General features: G+C 46.0%; 1 protein-coding gene across 18 annotated transcripts in view; it reads left to right on the top strand.

Annotated features, from left to right (window-relative positions):
• The window catches only part of RBFOX2 (RNA binding fox-1 homolog 2), a 166,768-nt gene extending 155,568 nt beyond the window's left edge, over positions 1 to 11,200 (top strand). For 7 of the 18 annotated variants that reach the window (XM_048301036.1, XM_048301038.1, XM_048301033.1 and 4 more), the window contains 5 exons: positions 3,861 to 3,903; positions 6,330 to 6,406; positions 8,842 to 8,930; positions 9,847 to 9,919; positions 11,039 to 11,200. In XM_048301036.1, coding sequence (XP_048156993.1) covers positions 3,861 to 3,903; positions 6,330 to 6,406; positions 8,842 to 8,930; positions 9,847 to 9,919; positions 11,039 to 11,093 — 337 coding nt within the window. In that variant the 3' untranslated portion in view covers positions 11,094 to 11,200. Of the gene's footprint in view, positions 1 to 1,222; positions 1,263 to 3,526; positions 3,651 to 3,860; positions 3,904 to 6,329; positions 6,411 to 8,841; positions 8,931 to 9,846; positions 9,920 to 11,038 lie in introns of those variants that run through there. The other 11 variants (XM_048301034.1, XM_048301039.1, XM_048301040.1 and 8 more) reach the window with 11 other exon arrangements.
• The last annotated feature ends 4,723 nt before the right edge of the window (positions 11,201 to 15,923 follow it).

Below are 15,923 nucleotides of genomic sequence, written 5' to 3'. Positions count from 1 at the left end.
ATCAGATCCATGAACATAACAGATGGTGGGGCTAATGCTTTTTAAAGCCTTGAGCAAGTTGGTGTGGAGCTCTTCAGAGGACAAAGCTGGAGGAAATTCCTCAGTATGTGAAGCACACGCTGAACTCAAATGGGTGGGGGGCATCCCCTCTCTTCCTTCCTCATCCTTCCCCAACCCCTGTCCCCAGAGTGAGCTGTGTAGCCTCCTGCTAGTGAATGCTCTGGTAAGAGCAGCTATTTGGGAGCCCCAGGCTCTGTTTAACAGTTTTTGTGCTTGAAGTTCTGAGAGAAACAAAATGATGGCTTAAAGCAGAAAAAGCACCATCCCATGGAAACCCTTCCAGTTGCTCCTCTCTGCTGTGGAATAGGTCATTACTACCAGGGACTCCCACTGCACCTTTCAGTTTTCGGATCTTGGACCGGTCACCTAACCTTTTTAGCTCATTATCTCTGCTTGTGAAAGCAATGCATTGTGGGTATTTTTGGTTTTTTCTTTTCAATTACATTTCTCTGTGTTTACTTTGATCAGAATTGATTGACTTGTTTTCCTGAGGTGTTGCATCGGTTCTTTAAGATGCTGAATAATAATACTTTGCATGCTTGTGTGATCAGCCAAATCTTATCGCATGTCTAATGTGCAGGGTAAAAGCAGGTGATGTATGGATGTCAGAAACAAAAGTCATGCAGCCCTGTGAAGCGTGAAAAATGTAATCAGGCACAAGTCTCTGAACCACACTTCCTGACATAGGTGACTCCAGCCCCTGTGGGATGCCTTCTGTGAGGGGCTCCTCAATTTCACAAGCCCACTTGATGAAGCCAATGTTTCTGTGTGTTTAGGGGGTAACTAAAATAATTGCAGGAGAATAACCAGAGTGGAGGTTTCTAAACCCTTGTGTCTCTCTTCAGGACGTCAGATCTTTTTGAGTCAATATTTACTGTCCAAGATGGTGGTTCCCCTCCCTCTCTCCTTTGCATACTGTTTCCCCCTCTGCCCGCCCCTTCCCCCTTTGCATGCCATGGAAGATGACTTGGAGCCGTGCGTGCGCACACACATTCTCTTGCTGATTTGCTCCTGCCAAAAGCCCAGGTTGTGGATTCATACATCACCTGCCTGTGTAAAACGCATGTGCATGCTGCCGTCCTCAATAACCGGAATGTGTTTTCTGTTCTTTTGTTTTTTGTTTGTTTTTTTGTTTTTTTGTTTTTGTGTGGATTTTCTGCAGTGTGGTTTACCAGGACGGATTTTACGGTGCTGACCTCTATGTAAGTACACACACTGGAGCCTTCTTGTCCCCAACCCCTGACAAGCCAGCCTTTTTTTGTTTTGTTTTCTTTTTCTTTTGGTTTGTTCGTTTGGTTTGGTTTGGTTTTTTAAATATCATTTACTTTAATTTTCTTCTTCCTTGTGGATATATATATTTATATATTTAGGAATGCAAGCATGCTTCTCTGTCACTGCGCTTGCCCCTGGGTGCAAGACCTAAGCCTTTGGGTTTCCTGATCATTGCCAGGGTCAGTTTATTGGGTGTCCTGTCCCCCACATGCACACTGGTACTAATCAACTTGAGAGATGATTAGCAAATTAAAATTTCTCTCAACACTTCTCTCATTTACATAATTTGGTATAAAAATAACAGGACTGGTTTAGCCTCAGACCTTCCCTTTCCTTCTCCCCCTCTTCCCTCCCCTTTCTCTTCCCTCTTGGGGCCCTTTCAGGTTTGATTTGTGCAGCCCACACTACACTGAACAAGTTGTATGTTTTAAAATGTTCATGTGCCACTGGGATGTGGAGATTATCCCTTTGGGGAAGACACTGGGACTGATTAAAAATGGAGACTGAGATGCTAGAGTGAAAACTGACATCTCATTTTGCTGGTAGAAATGGCACCTAAATAAGCTAGATTCTCTCGCCTCTTCGGGGAATTGTAAAGTACAAATATGTGGAGATGTTCGGTTACAAGAGTCAGCAGCCTCCTCCTGTTTGGGAATTAGCTGTGACACCACGGGAGACTTTGTCCTGTCATTGTCTTTGTCCTACTCGGTCAGTCTGTACTGCAAATCTCCAGGGCGTCTGTGTGTACATAGGTGAGTTGTGGATGGAGGTATTTGAACTGGCCAGTGAGAAAAGTGGTTTCCTCTCTGAGGGAGAGCTGTTGCAGAGCAGGAATATGGTAGGAACATGCCTTTCAAAGCAAAAATATTCAGGGCCACTACTGCCATTGCACCTTGTGGCCTTCCTGGCTCCAGCAGAGTTCCCTGTTGTGGCATTGTAGGTCATAGCTCTCTGGAGAAGTTTTGTATAGTTTGGGTAGTGGCACAATTGTCAGCACGGATTTCTCGTTCCCGCTCCTTTGAAGGTGCTATTCCTGACATTTATAAAGAGGACCCTGGGGTTAGACTCAGGATAATGGATGGAACTAGCTTTTGGATTTGGTTGGTTTATATGGAGGATCGAGTTCTGGACAGGTGGTTTTCCCAGCCCAGGTACAGGAGTTGGAAGGTGTGCTCTCTGAGATGGAGAGAACTGCGTGCATTTCTTCACTCTTCCATATAATATCTTGTGTGCAGTCCTTTAAAGATTGATCTGCCTAGTCAAATGTTTCTTTATAAAGCTGTGTCAAGGACTACAGAAGGTTCTGCGTTTTCCTGCCTCACTCCTAAAACACTAGCTTTACAGACACTGATTTGCTATGGCAAGAAACCAAGAAAATGAGTGGTGCTTAGTGCCTCTTCCCCCAGAGTGTGGCATATAAAAGGCTGCCGTGTTGAAAGGGAAGACTGGCCAAGGTTACTCCCTATTTCTTCTGAGAAAGCTCCATCAGAGCTTTTGTTGGGGAGGAGAGGCTTACTTAACATGTTTTAAGGACAGAGAACTCAGCAGTGAAGAACACCCCTAACCACTTGGTGCTGCAGAGCAGTACTGCCGCATAACACGAAGCCAAGCCCCCAGGTCAGGGTAGAACCATTAGGTGGATTTCTGATGACTTTGCTGTTGGTGGCAGTGGTGTCACTGTCAGAAAGCAGGGTGATAGAAGAGAGGATTGCATCAAAGTAGATGGTGGTGCTTTTTCCTGTGTTATTGCTGCCTAGAGCCCTCCAACGGAGCTCAGGAAAAAGTTACCATTATCCAAACTTGAAGTTGCCCTTCCAAACAATTTGCTTGACGCAGGTGGAATGATTGCAATGTCCCTGTGTCTTGCTGATTTGTTGTGCTTTTCACTGCAGTGCTTCCATCCCCCTGGTTGCTGTGATAGGTTTACCCAGATTCTGGAAGGGATGGCAGAGGATACTTCAGTTAGGACCGGGGGGAAGTTAAATCGAGATTCTCATAAGACTTCCGAGTCCATAGGGTTGTGGAAAGGAGCTGAGCTGGCAGGGAGTGGTTAATGAATGGTAGGTAAGAAGAAAGGGAAGTGTCCCAAGTTTGGGCTGCTTTTTCTGCATATATGCTATGCACCGATTTCTCATGTTCCTCCTCCTCCTTTTCCTCACTCCTTTTTTCTTTCCTGGGGCAACCATCCTGCTAGCCATTTCTTCTGGGAAGAAGGCATTCCATCTGTTGTTGGATGCGTCCCACTCTGGCAAGACACCTGAATTGATAAAACAACCTGCCCCAGGATGCAGAGGGCTTCATTTCGGATCATAAGAAAGGTTATCTTTCTTCTACAATGGGGTCAATCTGGGTGGCGGGGGGGGAAACCCAAACAAACCCACCCATGCAAAGACTGCTCCTGCTTGTGAAAAGCGTGCTTGCATCCACTGGAAAGAAAAGGCTGGTGAGCCCCGCTGTGGGCTGTTTGTATGATTGTTTCTTTCCACAGCTGTGTTTTTTTGAACTGCTCTTCCTGTGTTCTGTTATAGAATAGTCTTACAGGAACCAATCATTAGCGCTAAAATACCTCAGGTAGGAGTGCCAGTGTGACCTGCCAACCAATCAGATTGTGGATTGCAGTGGAAAAAACTGAATTATACTAACCATTCCAGCACCACATTAGAGATGGGAACAGAGGCTTTTTTAGAGCAGCGCAGACTCACGTGTGAGCCAAGCCCCCGCTGTAGCAGGGCGGCGTGTGTCCAGATTTCATACCAAGTGGCATTTCACTCAAAATAAAAAAAACCAAAAACCAACAAAAAACTAAAAACCAACAAAACTTAAATTCAGTGGAAGGGTTAACGAGGTCATGCTTGTCCCATTATCATGTAGAAGCACCTGCTGCAGTGGACACGGTTGTCCTGTCACCTCTTTTAATTCATTCATGCTCATTCCTGGTGCACGTATGCCACCCTTCTAATACAGAAATACCAGAAGCGGTTCTAGCCCTTTCTGCTTCTCAGCTTCTGTTACAGCGAAGTATAGGGGTGGAGAAGACACATTTGAGAGATGACAAATAAAAGATCCTAAAATTGGGCTCGCTGCCTAAACCTGGCAAGCAGTAAAATGTACCTATCTGGTACCATGAGTTACACATTTCTCCAGGCATATGGAGACACTTCCATCCTAGGGGCAGAAAGGCTCTTTGGAGTAAACAGGGCCAGTGACATACTTTGTGTGCCCTTCTAAGGCAGGAAGGGAAAAAGAAAAGGGAGGTTTATACCACACTGACATAGTAAGCTGTAGTTTTGGATTTCCTCCTGCTCTCGTTGGATTGATCACCTGATACGGACTTGAAGAGTGGAAGAAAAGATGTACTTGAGCTGAACTGCATAAAATGCTAATTTATTTTCATTAACATACTCAGTAATTGGAATGCTGCTTTAGTTGGGATTGCAGCTTCCTGTATATGTTGTTTTTCCATGTTTGTCTTATTTCAGAAAATATAAGAAAATACTGAAAAAGCTGTCATTTAATGTTAAAGAAGGAATTTTAAAATAAAAGATTGCTTTGTTGATGAACCAAGTAACATCACAGAAGAGTCATTTTAAATTTGGGCTTTTGTTCATACCCAAGCAATATAGCTGTTTGACAGCTCAGGTCTGTAGGCTCAAGCACTATGTGGGGAAAGGGGTCCAGCACAGCCCCAGCAACACTGGGAGGCCGGATAGACAGAGAAAGAGAACTTGACTCAAGATAAAGCAGCATTTAGGCTGGTGCTCATTTCTCTCACATGCTCCCCAGACAACCCAAAGCCTGTACCAAAAAGAGCTAACCTTGATTTACACAGTCCTTTTGGTTGTTTTTAATGCCCAGTAAAAATGCATAAGCCTTCTCACTAGTTCCCATTTCCTTATGGAGGCAGTACTTAAACAGTCCCATTGATAGAAATGCCTCTGACATAACGTCTTTGCAAGGAACTCAGCCACACTTACTTCTTTTGAAGTGAGACTAAATATTTTTAAAAACTGAACCTACAAGGGTAACCTGTCCCCGTGGAGCCAAATAGGTGGAGTGGGAGTTTGCATGGCTGTCCTGAGTTTCAGGCACTATGCCACTCAGTGGTTTCTTCTGTTGCAATTTGGCTCTGGCACTGAAGGAATGTGTTGAAGCTAGCAAGGGCCTTTTAAAAAATTTTATTTATTTTTAAATAATTATTTCTTTCATTTGGAAACAAGGTTTTTCCTCTTTGTTGCAGCTGCTCTATGCTGTTACGGTTTATATTTACCTGGAGTACCTGAAGTGGGTAGCACCAGAAATCACTGGGGGTCATAGGACCCTGCAGCTGAGCTTGTGGATGAGCTCTGCATATCAGTTACAAGTTTTGTGTGACAGGAATAGCAGGAGAAGATATCTGGTGCATTGGACAAGCTGAACAGGCTTTAGATGCATTTATTGCATTATATAGGTGGATCCTGGGTTATGGGAGAACAGGAGCATCAGCTGGGTAAGGCAACCTGTACAGTGTCTGCTCTGTATGGTCCCAGAGCTTGGTGAAAAGATTTATGAAAAAACAAGTAATAGTTGCAAGAGGTCTTCCTCTTTCCTTCACCGTATTTTGGTGTATTTGGACCTGCCGGTCATGCTAATAAATACATCCCCGTCTCAGAAATCTCCCAGCTGTCCACACTCATTGCTCCTATGACAGGAATGCACCATGCCATTATAATCCCCATTCTTGGTTTTATTTGAAGTACACATAAGTAGACTTTGCAGATCGCTTTGAAATGAGCAGGTCTGCCTGTGCGTGTGTACCTCTATCCTAAGATTTTTTTGTTTTTTCCTTTTTTAAGTAACCAGTAGCTTCAATTTTGCATCAGTGCATGGTTAAAAAGCAATACACGTCAGCTATTTCTTAACTTCATTTCTCCAATGAATTATTTCTCCTGTTTTTTTGTTTTGTTTTGTTTTTTTTTGTTTTGTTTTGTTTTTTTTTTTTTTGTTTGTTTGTTGTGCAGTTGACTGAAGAAATGTTAACATCCCGCTCTAAATCTCTCAGTGGAGTCTCTGTTCCCTTCTCTGATATAACAGATGGGTTATTGCTTGTTATAATTATTAACATTGTGGTGTGGGACAGGGCTAGGGTGGGAGCCATTCTGGGGGGCGAGGGCGGGGTGCTGCGGGAGTCGTTAAGGTTGGAATGTTAACTCCAGTGGTGACTGACTGTTTCCGTAATAGCAGGTTGTTGTGGCTGCACGCTCTAGTACTTGAGGCTGTGTACTTCACTGAGCTTGTGGTAGAGCCTAGGGCGAACTGCTGTCCCAAGAGAATGCTGGGATGGATAGAACTAGCCAATATGAGTCTGAACGTGGTGACTTTGCTGGTTGTTCTAGCTCCAGATGTCAGCATGCTTAGTTTTTAATTTTGATTAATAAATGTTACTCCATTCCCCCTCCCACACCTGATTCCAACCCTTCTTTTCTTCTTCTTTAATTTTGTTTTTTTGGTTTGGTTTGGTTTGGTTCTGTTTTGTTTTCCTTTATGAGAGACATGAGTTAAAAGACAATTATATGATAAGCCTTTTTGGTTTCAAACTGCATCTTGCTGTCATGTTCAGAGTATGTGCCAGGCACATTTGAAGTGGCTTCTGATCTGAAATGTGACTGGCAAGTGTGAAAGTGGGGGGCAGAATGGGAATCAGGGTGCATGCTGAGGCGAGCTGCCCTGTGGAGGGTGGTGCCTGGAGAAAATACCTCCTACACTGTGCCCAAGTGACAAACCAAGGGTTCAGGAAGCTCATAACCTAAGGGGAATACCACAATGGCTTTGATACAAAGTTTTGTCTTAATTTGGTGAGGTTAATGAAGCTTTGATTTGAATTAAGGCTGCACCTCATTCCTCTTGACTCTCTCACATTTTACATGGTGGTGCAATGACACCATGGCAAAACCAAGCAAAACATCCCCAAACCATCAATCCAAAATGTAGGATTTGAAACAGCCAGGTGAGATTAAAAGGGCTAAACTGTAACATGACATCTCTTCCAGGCCATGTGGTGACTGATGTTTCACAGGTGTAGATCTGTGTTGCTTTTTCTCCTGTTAACTAGAAGATTGAAGAGGCTGCAAGTCCCTTTTCTCTGGAGTAGGAAAGGGTCTGCAAACATGTTTTGGATAGCATGTTAGCCTTCACAAGGCTAATGCAGGCCACACAAAACAAACAAATATTAATTTAAAATCATTACTTCTAATTTAAAAGCTACCCAGGTCCAGATTGAGAATTGTTGAGCAAACACACAGTTCTGTAGTGGAGCTGATCTTGTACTCTTAGTTACATATATGCAAAAAATATATAGGGTAGAGGTATGTTGAGCTGTTTCTGGAGGTGAAGAGCATAACTCTGCCTCCTGGTCCTTCAAGCCCTGAAATGTCAATTGGAAGAAAAAAAAAAATAACCAGAAGCAATCTGGAATTTTCTGATGGTTTTTTATAGCTCATTGTGTTTCTAGAAAGTCAAAACTATGGTTCATTTACCAAGCCCTCACCCCCAACTTCAAAAAAATGTGTTCAGAGATACAATAAAGATCTAACCAGGGGGCTTCAGAGCCCCCTTTGCTGCCTGCTGTGCCACCTTTGTCCCTGGTCTGAAAGGTGGCTGGCCTTGGTCTTTTAGTACCGCAGGCCTTGCTCTGCCCCAAGAGCTCCTTGTGGGAGTTCCAGGAGGAGACTCACAGGTTTTCCTCTGAGTCAGAATTCACATTTTGACAAGACAGCTGTTAAGTACGTTTTTAGTAACTACCTCTGATCACCTTTGCTACAAGTGTGTAGCATGGGCAGAAATGCAGCAGCAGAACAGACTCTTGTGGCATAAATTCCCTTGACCTGTTTCCTTTTTCTATGGAGAGGAGGGGAGAACAGTCTGGTTGGCCTCAATGTTGGTTTGCTTGTTGACAGCCCTGAAACCACCAGGGACTGTCTTCTCTGACCATCTTTTCCTGATTGCTTTTTGCCTTCTCTGGCTATTGATACTTTTGCACTTGTGGACCCAATTAAATTCAAGCCCTTTGGGTTTTTCAGGCTGTAAAAAAGAGAGGGTAAAACAAAAAAAAAATAGGAATTTCTCTGAATGGTCCCTGTTCTAAAATACTTCATATAAGGTGTTCACCTCTGTTTTCCCCTCCATAAGAGGAAGGGGCCATAAAAGTTACCTTGCATGCAAGATTCTGGGTCTTTCCTTGTTTCCATTTCCTCCATGCCAAATTGCATTTTTTGCAGGGTTATAACAATGCTCAGTCTTCCTTTAGTGTATTCCTTCTGCTAAAGAGGATAATGGAAGGGCCTCCCTGGTCCCTCTAAGGAAAGGAATATACATGAGTTAATGGGTGATGCTTGTGATAGACATGACATGGGAGCTGATGCAGTTTGAAACACTTCCTCTCCTTGTGATGTGTGTGACATTTTTTAAATTTTTTTTTTATGCTCTGCATGGGTGGACAGGTATCTGTAAAGTCAGTTCTCTTCTCTCCTGCAGGGTGGATACGCAGCCTACAGATATGCACAGCCTGCTACTGCAACAGCAGCCACGGCCGCTGCAGCCGCTGCAGCAGCTTACAGCGATGGGTATGTAAGGGAGAGGTATCCATGGGGGCTCGCTTGCTGTGCTCAGGGATTCAAGGAGCATTGATCCATCACAGAACTTCTGCTTCTTGCCCCCGTTTCTTTGTCTTACCTGCACTCGCATGCACGCGCATGCATGCACCACCCGACACGGAAGACTTGAATGCACGGTTTGTCTCTGCTCCTGGACAGTATTGCCCTCGGTGTATGTGAGCTGGCACAAATCCTGGCCTCTTCCCCATCCTTGTGGTTCTCTGCACAAAGCAGGCACCGTGGTTACACCCTCAGAGGCAGAGATCTGGCTCTGGGCAGGTTACTTAATCTGTGGGTGTGTTTCTCTCCCCATCATAAAGTAAAAATGACTCAGCTCGTGCAGTGCTCTAGGATGCTTTAACATGCAGCTCTGAATAGATACAAAGGATTGTCTTCATCAGAGTGCTTGCCTTAAGATTTTTCATTGCCTGTGCAGTAAGGCCGTGTTTTAATCCTAGCACATGTAAGCCCATTAAAGTTTATACTCCTCTCATAGTGGAGAATTCCTCACTGCTTTTCATTTAGCAGGTGTTACTGTGCCAGTAGCACTAGTGCCAGCAGTCACTCTCCTCCCTAATTGCATCATGCAATTACCCAAAGGTAAGGGGTGCACTAGCTGTCATTTCAAGGGTGCTGACCTCTTTCCTGCAGGCCAGGCTTGTGGCCTCTGCCACATTCCTCCTGGCAGGCCGTTCTCTTGCCCATCTCATACAATGCATGGCAGCATGCCCGTAGGATCTCTCTGCAGAGGGGCTGCCTGCATGCCTGTGTGTGCGTGGATGCATACATGTGTGTGCAAGGGCATGCTGCTGTGGTCAGACAGCTATTTCTCTGCCCCTCCCAAGTGACTTTTTTTTCTTTTTATATCTTTTCTCCCTCTCTTCAGTTATGGCAGGGTGTACACAGCAGATCCTTACCATGCCCTTGCCCCTGCCGCTAGCTACGGAGTTGGCGCTGTGGTAAGTGGGATTTTCTTTCTTGGGCTGTTTCTCATTTCCAGCATGGGGAACAGCTGTCTGCTGGGTATCATGCAGTGAAACTTCACCCAGAAAAACTTCTTTGTTGAAGGAGGAGGTCCTTAGCAGCAGTGCTGGGTACCCAGTTGTTTGGCATTCATATCTATGTGTGCACTAAGAAAGGAACCAGGCTGTAGGAGACCAGTTATTACTTGGTCTTGCACATCATCTACTACAATGAAAAATGAAAATGAAAAGCGACCAGAACTGCCAGAAGCCAGAACACTGTTGGTGAATCAGTAGAACTGTATTGAGGTGATACATAGAGCAAAAATCAGCAATAGTTAGAGATTCAGGATACCCTTTCTTGCCATTTTCAGTTCTAGGAAGCAAGGGAATAAGTTATTCTTGTGACATCTTGCAGCAGAGCTGCTTCACTTGGTTCCCTCTTGCACTAGTGGAAGGATTCGGTGTCCTGCCTGCCAGCAGTAGTTACGCAAGGGCAGGATGAGGTATGCTGGCATTGGAGGGGAGTGGAGCAGCTTGCTGAAAACATATGCTTGCCCATCTGCTAGCCAGTGCAGTATCTGTGTTGTTGCAAAGGCTGGAATACAAATGTGTTCAGAGAAAAAGACACCTAAAAATAGGTATCTGCAGTGTAGCACCTCTGTTTCAGCCTCAGCTCATCCTGTGGATTCTCTTTAGTCAATGAGAGAAAAGCAGGTAATTCTAGGATACCCAGTCATCATATCTATTTTAGACCTTTACCTTGAGGTGAGGTGAAGAGCATCCTAGAAGTCTTGGTCTCTGCAATCTGTAAAGGCAGCCTGGACAAGTGGCTTGAGATTAGGACTGGTGAGTCCCCTCTGTGGTACTGAATTCCCTTCCACCAAGACTTGCCAAACTTCACCTCCAGCTGGCTGGCCATGAGCATGCCCTCCTGAGCCACATCTTTGGTTTTGCAGGCAGAGTTCTCTCTTGCTTCTTAGAGGTGCTGATGGTGGTGGGTCAGTGCCAGGACAGGCCCATTGGTCCTGCCAAAAGCATTTGGGTGCAGTCCTGGGTATCTCTTCACAGTTCTCCTCCTAACAACCTTTTTTTTCTCCCATTTCATTTCTACAGGCGAGTTTATACCGAGGTGGCTACAGCCGATTTGCCCCCTACTGAAGTGACGTGAGCCCCCTGCAAATGGGACAGCCCCCCCAGTTCATGAGGCCTGGCTATTGCAATATTTACTAGTAGAGGAACTCTATAGCAAGTTGAGGAGGAAAAACAAAAACAAAACAAAACAAAAAAAAAAAAACAAAAGAGAAAATACTTTTTTATACCTCACTATGTTCTTTGAATATGTATTTTTTTTCCTTTAAATTTCTGCCTTTAATTCTTTTGTTCCAAAGATTGTGCTTTTTTGTTTGTTTGTTTGTTTTTTGTTTTCATTTTTGGGGTTTTTTTAACTGTGGTAAAAATAATGCATTTCCGTGTCTGTATGTTGGTGCATAGCTTATCCTACCAATCACGGAAAAGGCGATTAGTGATAAGGAAAGCTGTTAGAAACTGATATCATGCAATTAATCAGGAACACGCAGACAGAGTTACTTCCCTGGGTCTGGTGCTTGGTGCCTGTGAGACAGGGGGACGTGAGGGAGAAGTCTCCACCTGCCGTGTTTCTGGTCTGCAGAAGGAAGCACTCTTTGGCTGTGGCTGGGACCTGAATGCTGGTGGGAAGTAGTCATTTGCGTTTGGAAATGGGGGAAATGCAGAGACTTTCCTTGTTTCCGTCACCATCTGATGTGCACAGGTTGTGACAGTTTCAGCAGTGTAAGAACTTTAGACTTCGCAAGAGAAGAGTCCCTCAACCTGCCCAAAGACTTCAGCTGTTACCTGCTGTATAGGGGACAAGACTTTGAAAGGAGTTTTTGATGAGGATGATCTTTTCCCCACACACGGAACTTCTACTCGCTGACTTTTGTCCACTGCAGGTGGCTGTAATTGTCTTGGTTTTCATTCCTCCTTTTGAAGATCTTTCTCTCTTGCTGTCCCTTTCCTCCCCTTCATTCCTCGAGGAGTGGCAGATGCAGTGCAGGATCACGCAGAGTACCTCTGTTGCGGGCAGCAAGTGGTTAAACTTGGGGAGGTGAAGCACCTGCAGCCTCGCAGAGGAAGAAAGCGAGCAGAAGAGTCGAGCATGGCACACGCTCTGAGGCCCAGCGTGCAAGGGCTCTGCTCCTGTTCATCCTGGGCTGATTAGGTGCTTCTGCAACTATTCTATTTCAAATAACGTGAGTGAGGAAAAACCAGTCACGCATAAGCTGCTTGAGTTGAGGGACAAGCATGTGAGTTTGTGTGGGGGAAGAGGATCCTTTACATCTAAATGTGATCCTGAAGTAGTTTTGTGTCTGGCAGAAGCAGTTCGTGCAAGCTCTGAATTCATAGGAACTTCCTACCACAAGCTGTTTCAGGCCCTTCCATAGCTGCATTGGAGTCCCTGGGTTTGTTTTGCCCAGCCTCTCATAGAAAGTTGTGCACCTGGTCTGCTGAGTCCATATAGACACTACATATTAGAAGACTTGGAAGGCTAGAGACTAAATAACTGAGGGCTCCACGACTCCCAAGACCATCTCCCTTCTGCTCTCACATACAGAGAATTCACTGTATTTCAAAGACAGCACACTTAGAGGACTGTGAGCTGTGATGTGATGCGGAGTTGCTGCTCTCCAGACCTCTATGTTCAGCTGCTGGCTCCTAGAGTGCTCCCAGTAACCCCAGTGGTCAGAGGCAGGCTCTAACCACATGCTGGAGAGATGCAGAAGTGTAATTGTACCGCGCTGCCTCGACTCCATGGGTTGGTGCTGGGGTGAGCCACTGCCCCCAGAAGGGCAGCTTAGAGTGTGGGTTTGTTGGCGGAGCCTCTCCGGCTCCTGTCGAACACCTGCTTTTCCATCCACCGCTGAATAGGAAAATTCCTGCATTTAACACTAAGCAAGCAGAGGTCCCGCTCCTGGGGAGGTGTCCTGGCCCAGCCACACACAGTCACACATTTTTTGCTCTTCCCCAGTGATAGATGGAGCCTCTCTGTGCACAGCAGAGTGGAGGCACCTCAAATGGGAAGAATGGGAACGCCATTAGTTAAGCTAGGGACCCTGAAGCTATTGATTTTCTGGAGGAATAGCTAGATAAAGGGGACACCAAACTGCCAGTCTGTTGGCCACCTTTTTTTTCCCTGGTTTTATTGTTGGTTTTTTACTTTTTTTTTTCCAAGCCAAAGTTTGGTTTGTTGCTGTTATGACAATTTTTTTGTTGTTTGTATATAAATATTTTAGCTTGAAAATAGGGAGGGGGGGAACAGGGTGTTGGGGCTTTCACAAAATCTAGGAAATGAGGGAGACTTGGTGTGTTTGGGGGCTTTTACTGCCTGAGTTGTGGTAGAGATAGTCATATTCAAGGGGAGTTAGTTCCACTGCAGAGCAGCCAGGGGACTTGTGGAGCTGGGATGCAGCAAAAACCTCTACTGGACTTGTTCTCCCCGCTGTGGATGGAGGGCCTGAGCGAGGCCATCCCTCCCCTTCCCGCAGGCAGTTCTCAGGCTGTGAGCCCAGGAGCATCTGCAGAGCCCTGCTGGGGCAGCTGCTCCCCCACTGCCCCCCTCCCACATTCAGTTCAGCTGGTTCTGACTGCTGCTCCCCAAAAGCTGGGTTCTCCCTCCCTGAGTCCCCTCCCCTGCCCTGGCAGTGCCACCTGCAATCCCCCCCCCGCCACTTGGCCTCCCTGGGAGTGGGAAGGCCAGCCCCATTTCTGCCTCCTGGCAGAGTCTATGCATGGCAGCTTCAGCCCGCCCAAGTATATTAGGAATGTGAGGGGTTTAGTGCAGAAGCACCCAACCTTTGGGGGGCCATGGTCCCCCGATCTCCGAGTAATACCTGTTCGTAGACCATCCAGCCTGATTCCTCCCGTATGCGAGCCTGGCCTGCTCTGGTCCCTCCCTGCTGGGCTCCTCTGGTGCATTAAGCAGCCAATGTCTCTATGACTCCGCAGTTAATGCTGCAAGATCTTCCCCTGGGGGAGCTTGCTGATATCCCGGCTTCCTGCTCTCAGCACTGAGCTGCAGGGGGGACACCGGGACACTTGCATGGCTGGGGGCCAGAGGTAGCTTGCTGGTTCCAGGTGTCCAAAGCACCAGACCTCCCAAAAACTTGCATGGCAAGGTTTCTTGAGTAAATGTTGTGCCGTGACAGGAGAGCTCTTCAGCCTTTCTTCCCTGTTGGCAAACAACAGCTCCAGTTTCACTCTGATGTGTTATGAACTGGCTAGAGATGCTTTCAGAGTAGCCAAGGTGTGGCTATATCCATCTTCTGAAGAAGTGAGGACAAAGCCTATATCTCCCTATGCAAAATTAATTACGTTTAATAAATTGAACTGGGCCTTGGCTTGTTAGAATGATGGCAGCTAGTGCTTGTCCGTGCGATGGGTCTGCAGTCACAGGTCCCTTGCAAAGCAGGGTTTGGGTTTCTGAGGGAAAACACACAGGCAGCCTGGCAAATAGCTTGCTGTTTGTCACCTTCTAGCCTGGTGGCATCTGGGATTCCTCTTGATGCAGAGAAAAAAATGTTTCTTTAAGTGTAGCTGTTTGTACTGTCTTTCAATAGGTCCAGCCAGTACATGATGACATACAGATGAAATTTTGGTTTGAAGAGTTGATTTATATGATGTGCTGGTCTGTATTTCCTTGCAGTTACAGTTGTGCTGGTACAAAGTAACTTCTACTGGTATAGCATATTCTCTAGTGGGAATAAGTTATATTGGTGCCCAGCACATGAGCAAACTGTTGTCCCGGTCCCCATGCTTGGGAGGCTGCACTGCTGTAGGTGGGTTAGCTTTTCTAAGAAAAGCCATGACAGGACCTGGAGGCGATGGGGAGCTCGGTATGAGCCTGCTATAGCCAGCTTTTCCCAGGTTAAGCAGTTATGTGGATCCTGTGTCATGAGTTCAGATAGACAAAGCCATGTTTAAAGATAGCTGTGGCTTGGCTGTTCCAGTGCCTGAGAGGGAGCAGACTTGCCCAGCGAGGAGCACTGGCTCCGGAGTCTGAGACCTGTGTTTCGGACAGGGCTCTGTCAGTGACCCCTCAAGGCTCCCTGTGGGGCAGTCTTGTTGCTACTTTAGACTTCGCTTCCCCGTCCCTAAAGTGAAGTTGAAGTTTATCCCCTGTTCTTACCCATTTTGAGATCCATGGATATGAAGTGCACAGCAAGAGCTGAGGAGGGTTTTCTGAGTAGCTGGCTCGAGTGCTGGTTGTGGAACAGTTAATGAAGCCATTTCCCTGCCTGAAAAGAGACACTGGCTGCTGGGCTTTCAGTTCCAGCACCCAGAACTCCATCAGTGGGGAATACAAAACAGAGCCTCCTGGTTCTACCCACGTTTTTCCCCAGCCCATCCCTATCTGTATCTTCCCATCCTAGCCACGAAGATGGAGGCAAGTGGAAAACAGGTTTGGGGAGCACTTAGGAATTTAATAAAGGGAAACCCAAACAACAGCTCTGGGGAGCGCTTTTGCTGAGTCTAGCTCCAAAGGGAAAGCACACAGGCAGCCTGGCAGAGGGCCTGCTGCCTGTGACCTCCAGCCTGGCGGGGGGAATGCTGTCCTTGGTGCAGAGGGGTGATTTTTAAAGTGTTTTACCTGTTTGCACTGTTTTAAAATAGGAGGGGGGGGAAAACAAACCAACCTAGTGAACAAGATGAACATCCAATGTAAACTTCTTTGTGTTTTTATTTTTGACATGCTCTTGGATAATGTCAAACATTTTGTAGTATACACCAGTGAGACTTGATTCTTTGTTGCATAAAACACTATTTTTGGTGATGTTAATGTCTGAAAAGCCCATTCCCTCCATCCCCACCTTACTGATTGCCCTCTCCGCCCTCCAACCCCAGTAAACTTCTCTTCTGCAATGAAAACTCCAGTCAATAAGGCAAGCAGGAGTCTGATAGCCAGAGTGTGAAATGGGGCCCT

This window comes from Corvus hawaiiensis, chromosome 4 (genome assembly GCF_020740725.1).
Source record: "Corvus hawaiiensis isolate bCorHaw1 chromosome 4, bCorHaw1.pri.cur, whole genome shotgun sequence".
In the NCBI taxonomy this organism is placed as follows: Eukaryota; Metazoa; Chordata; class Aves; order Passeriformes; family Corvidae; genus Corvus; species Corvus hawaiiensis.
The sequence above is the reverse complement of the archived record's forward strand: the minus strand, read 5'-3'. Positions and strand labels throughout refer to the sequence as shown.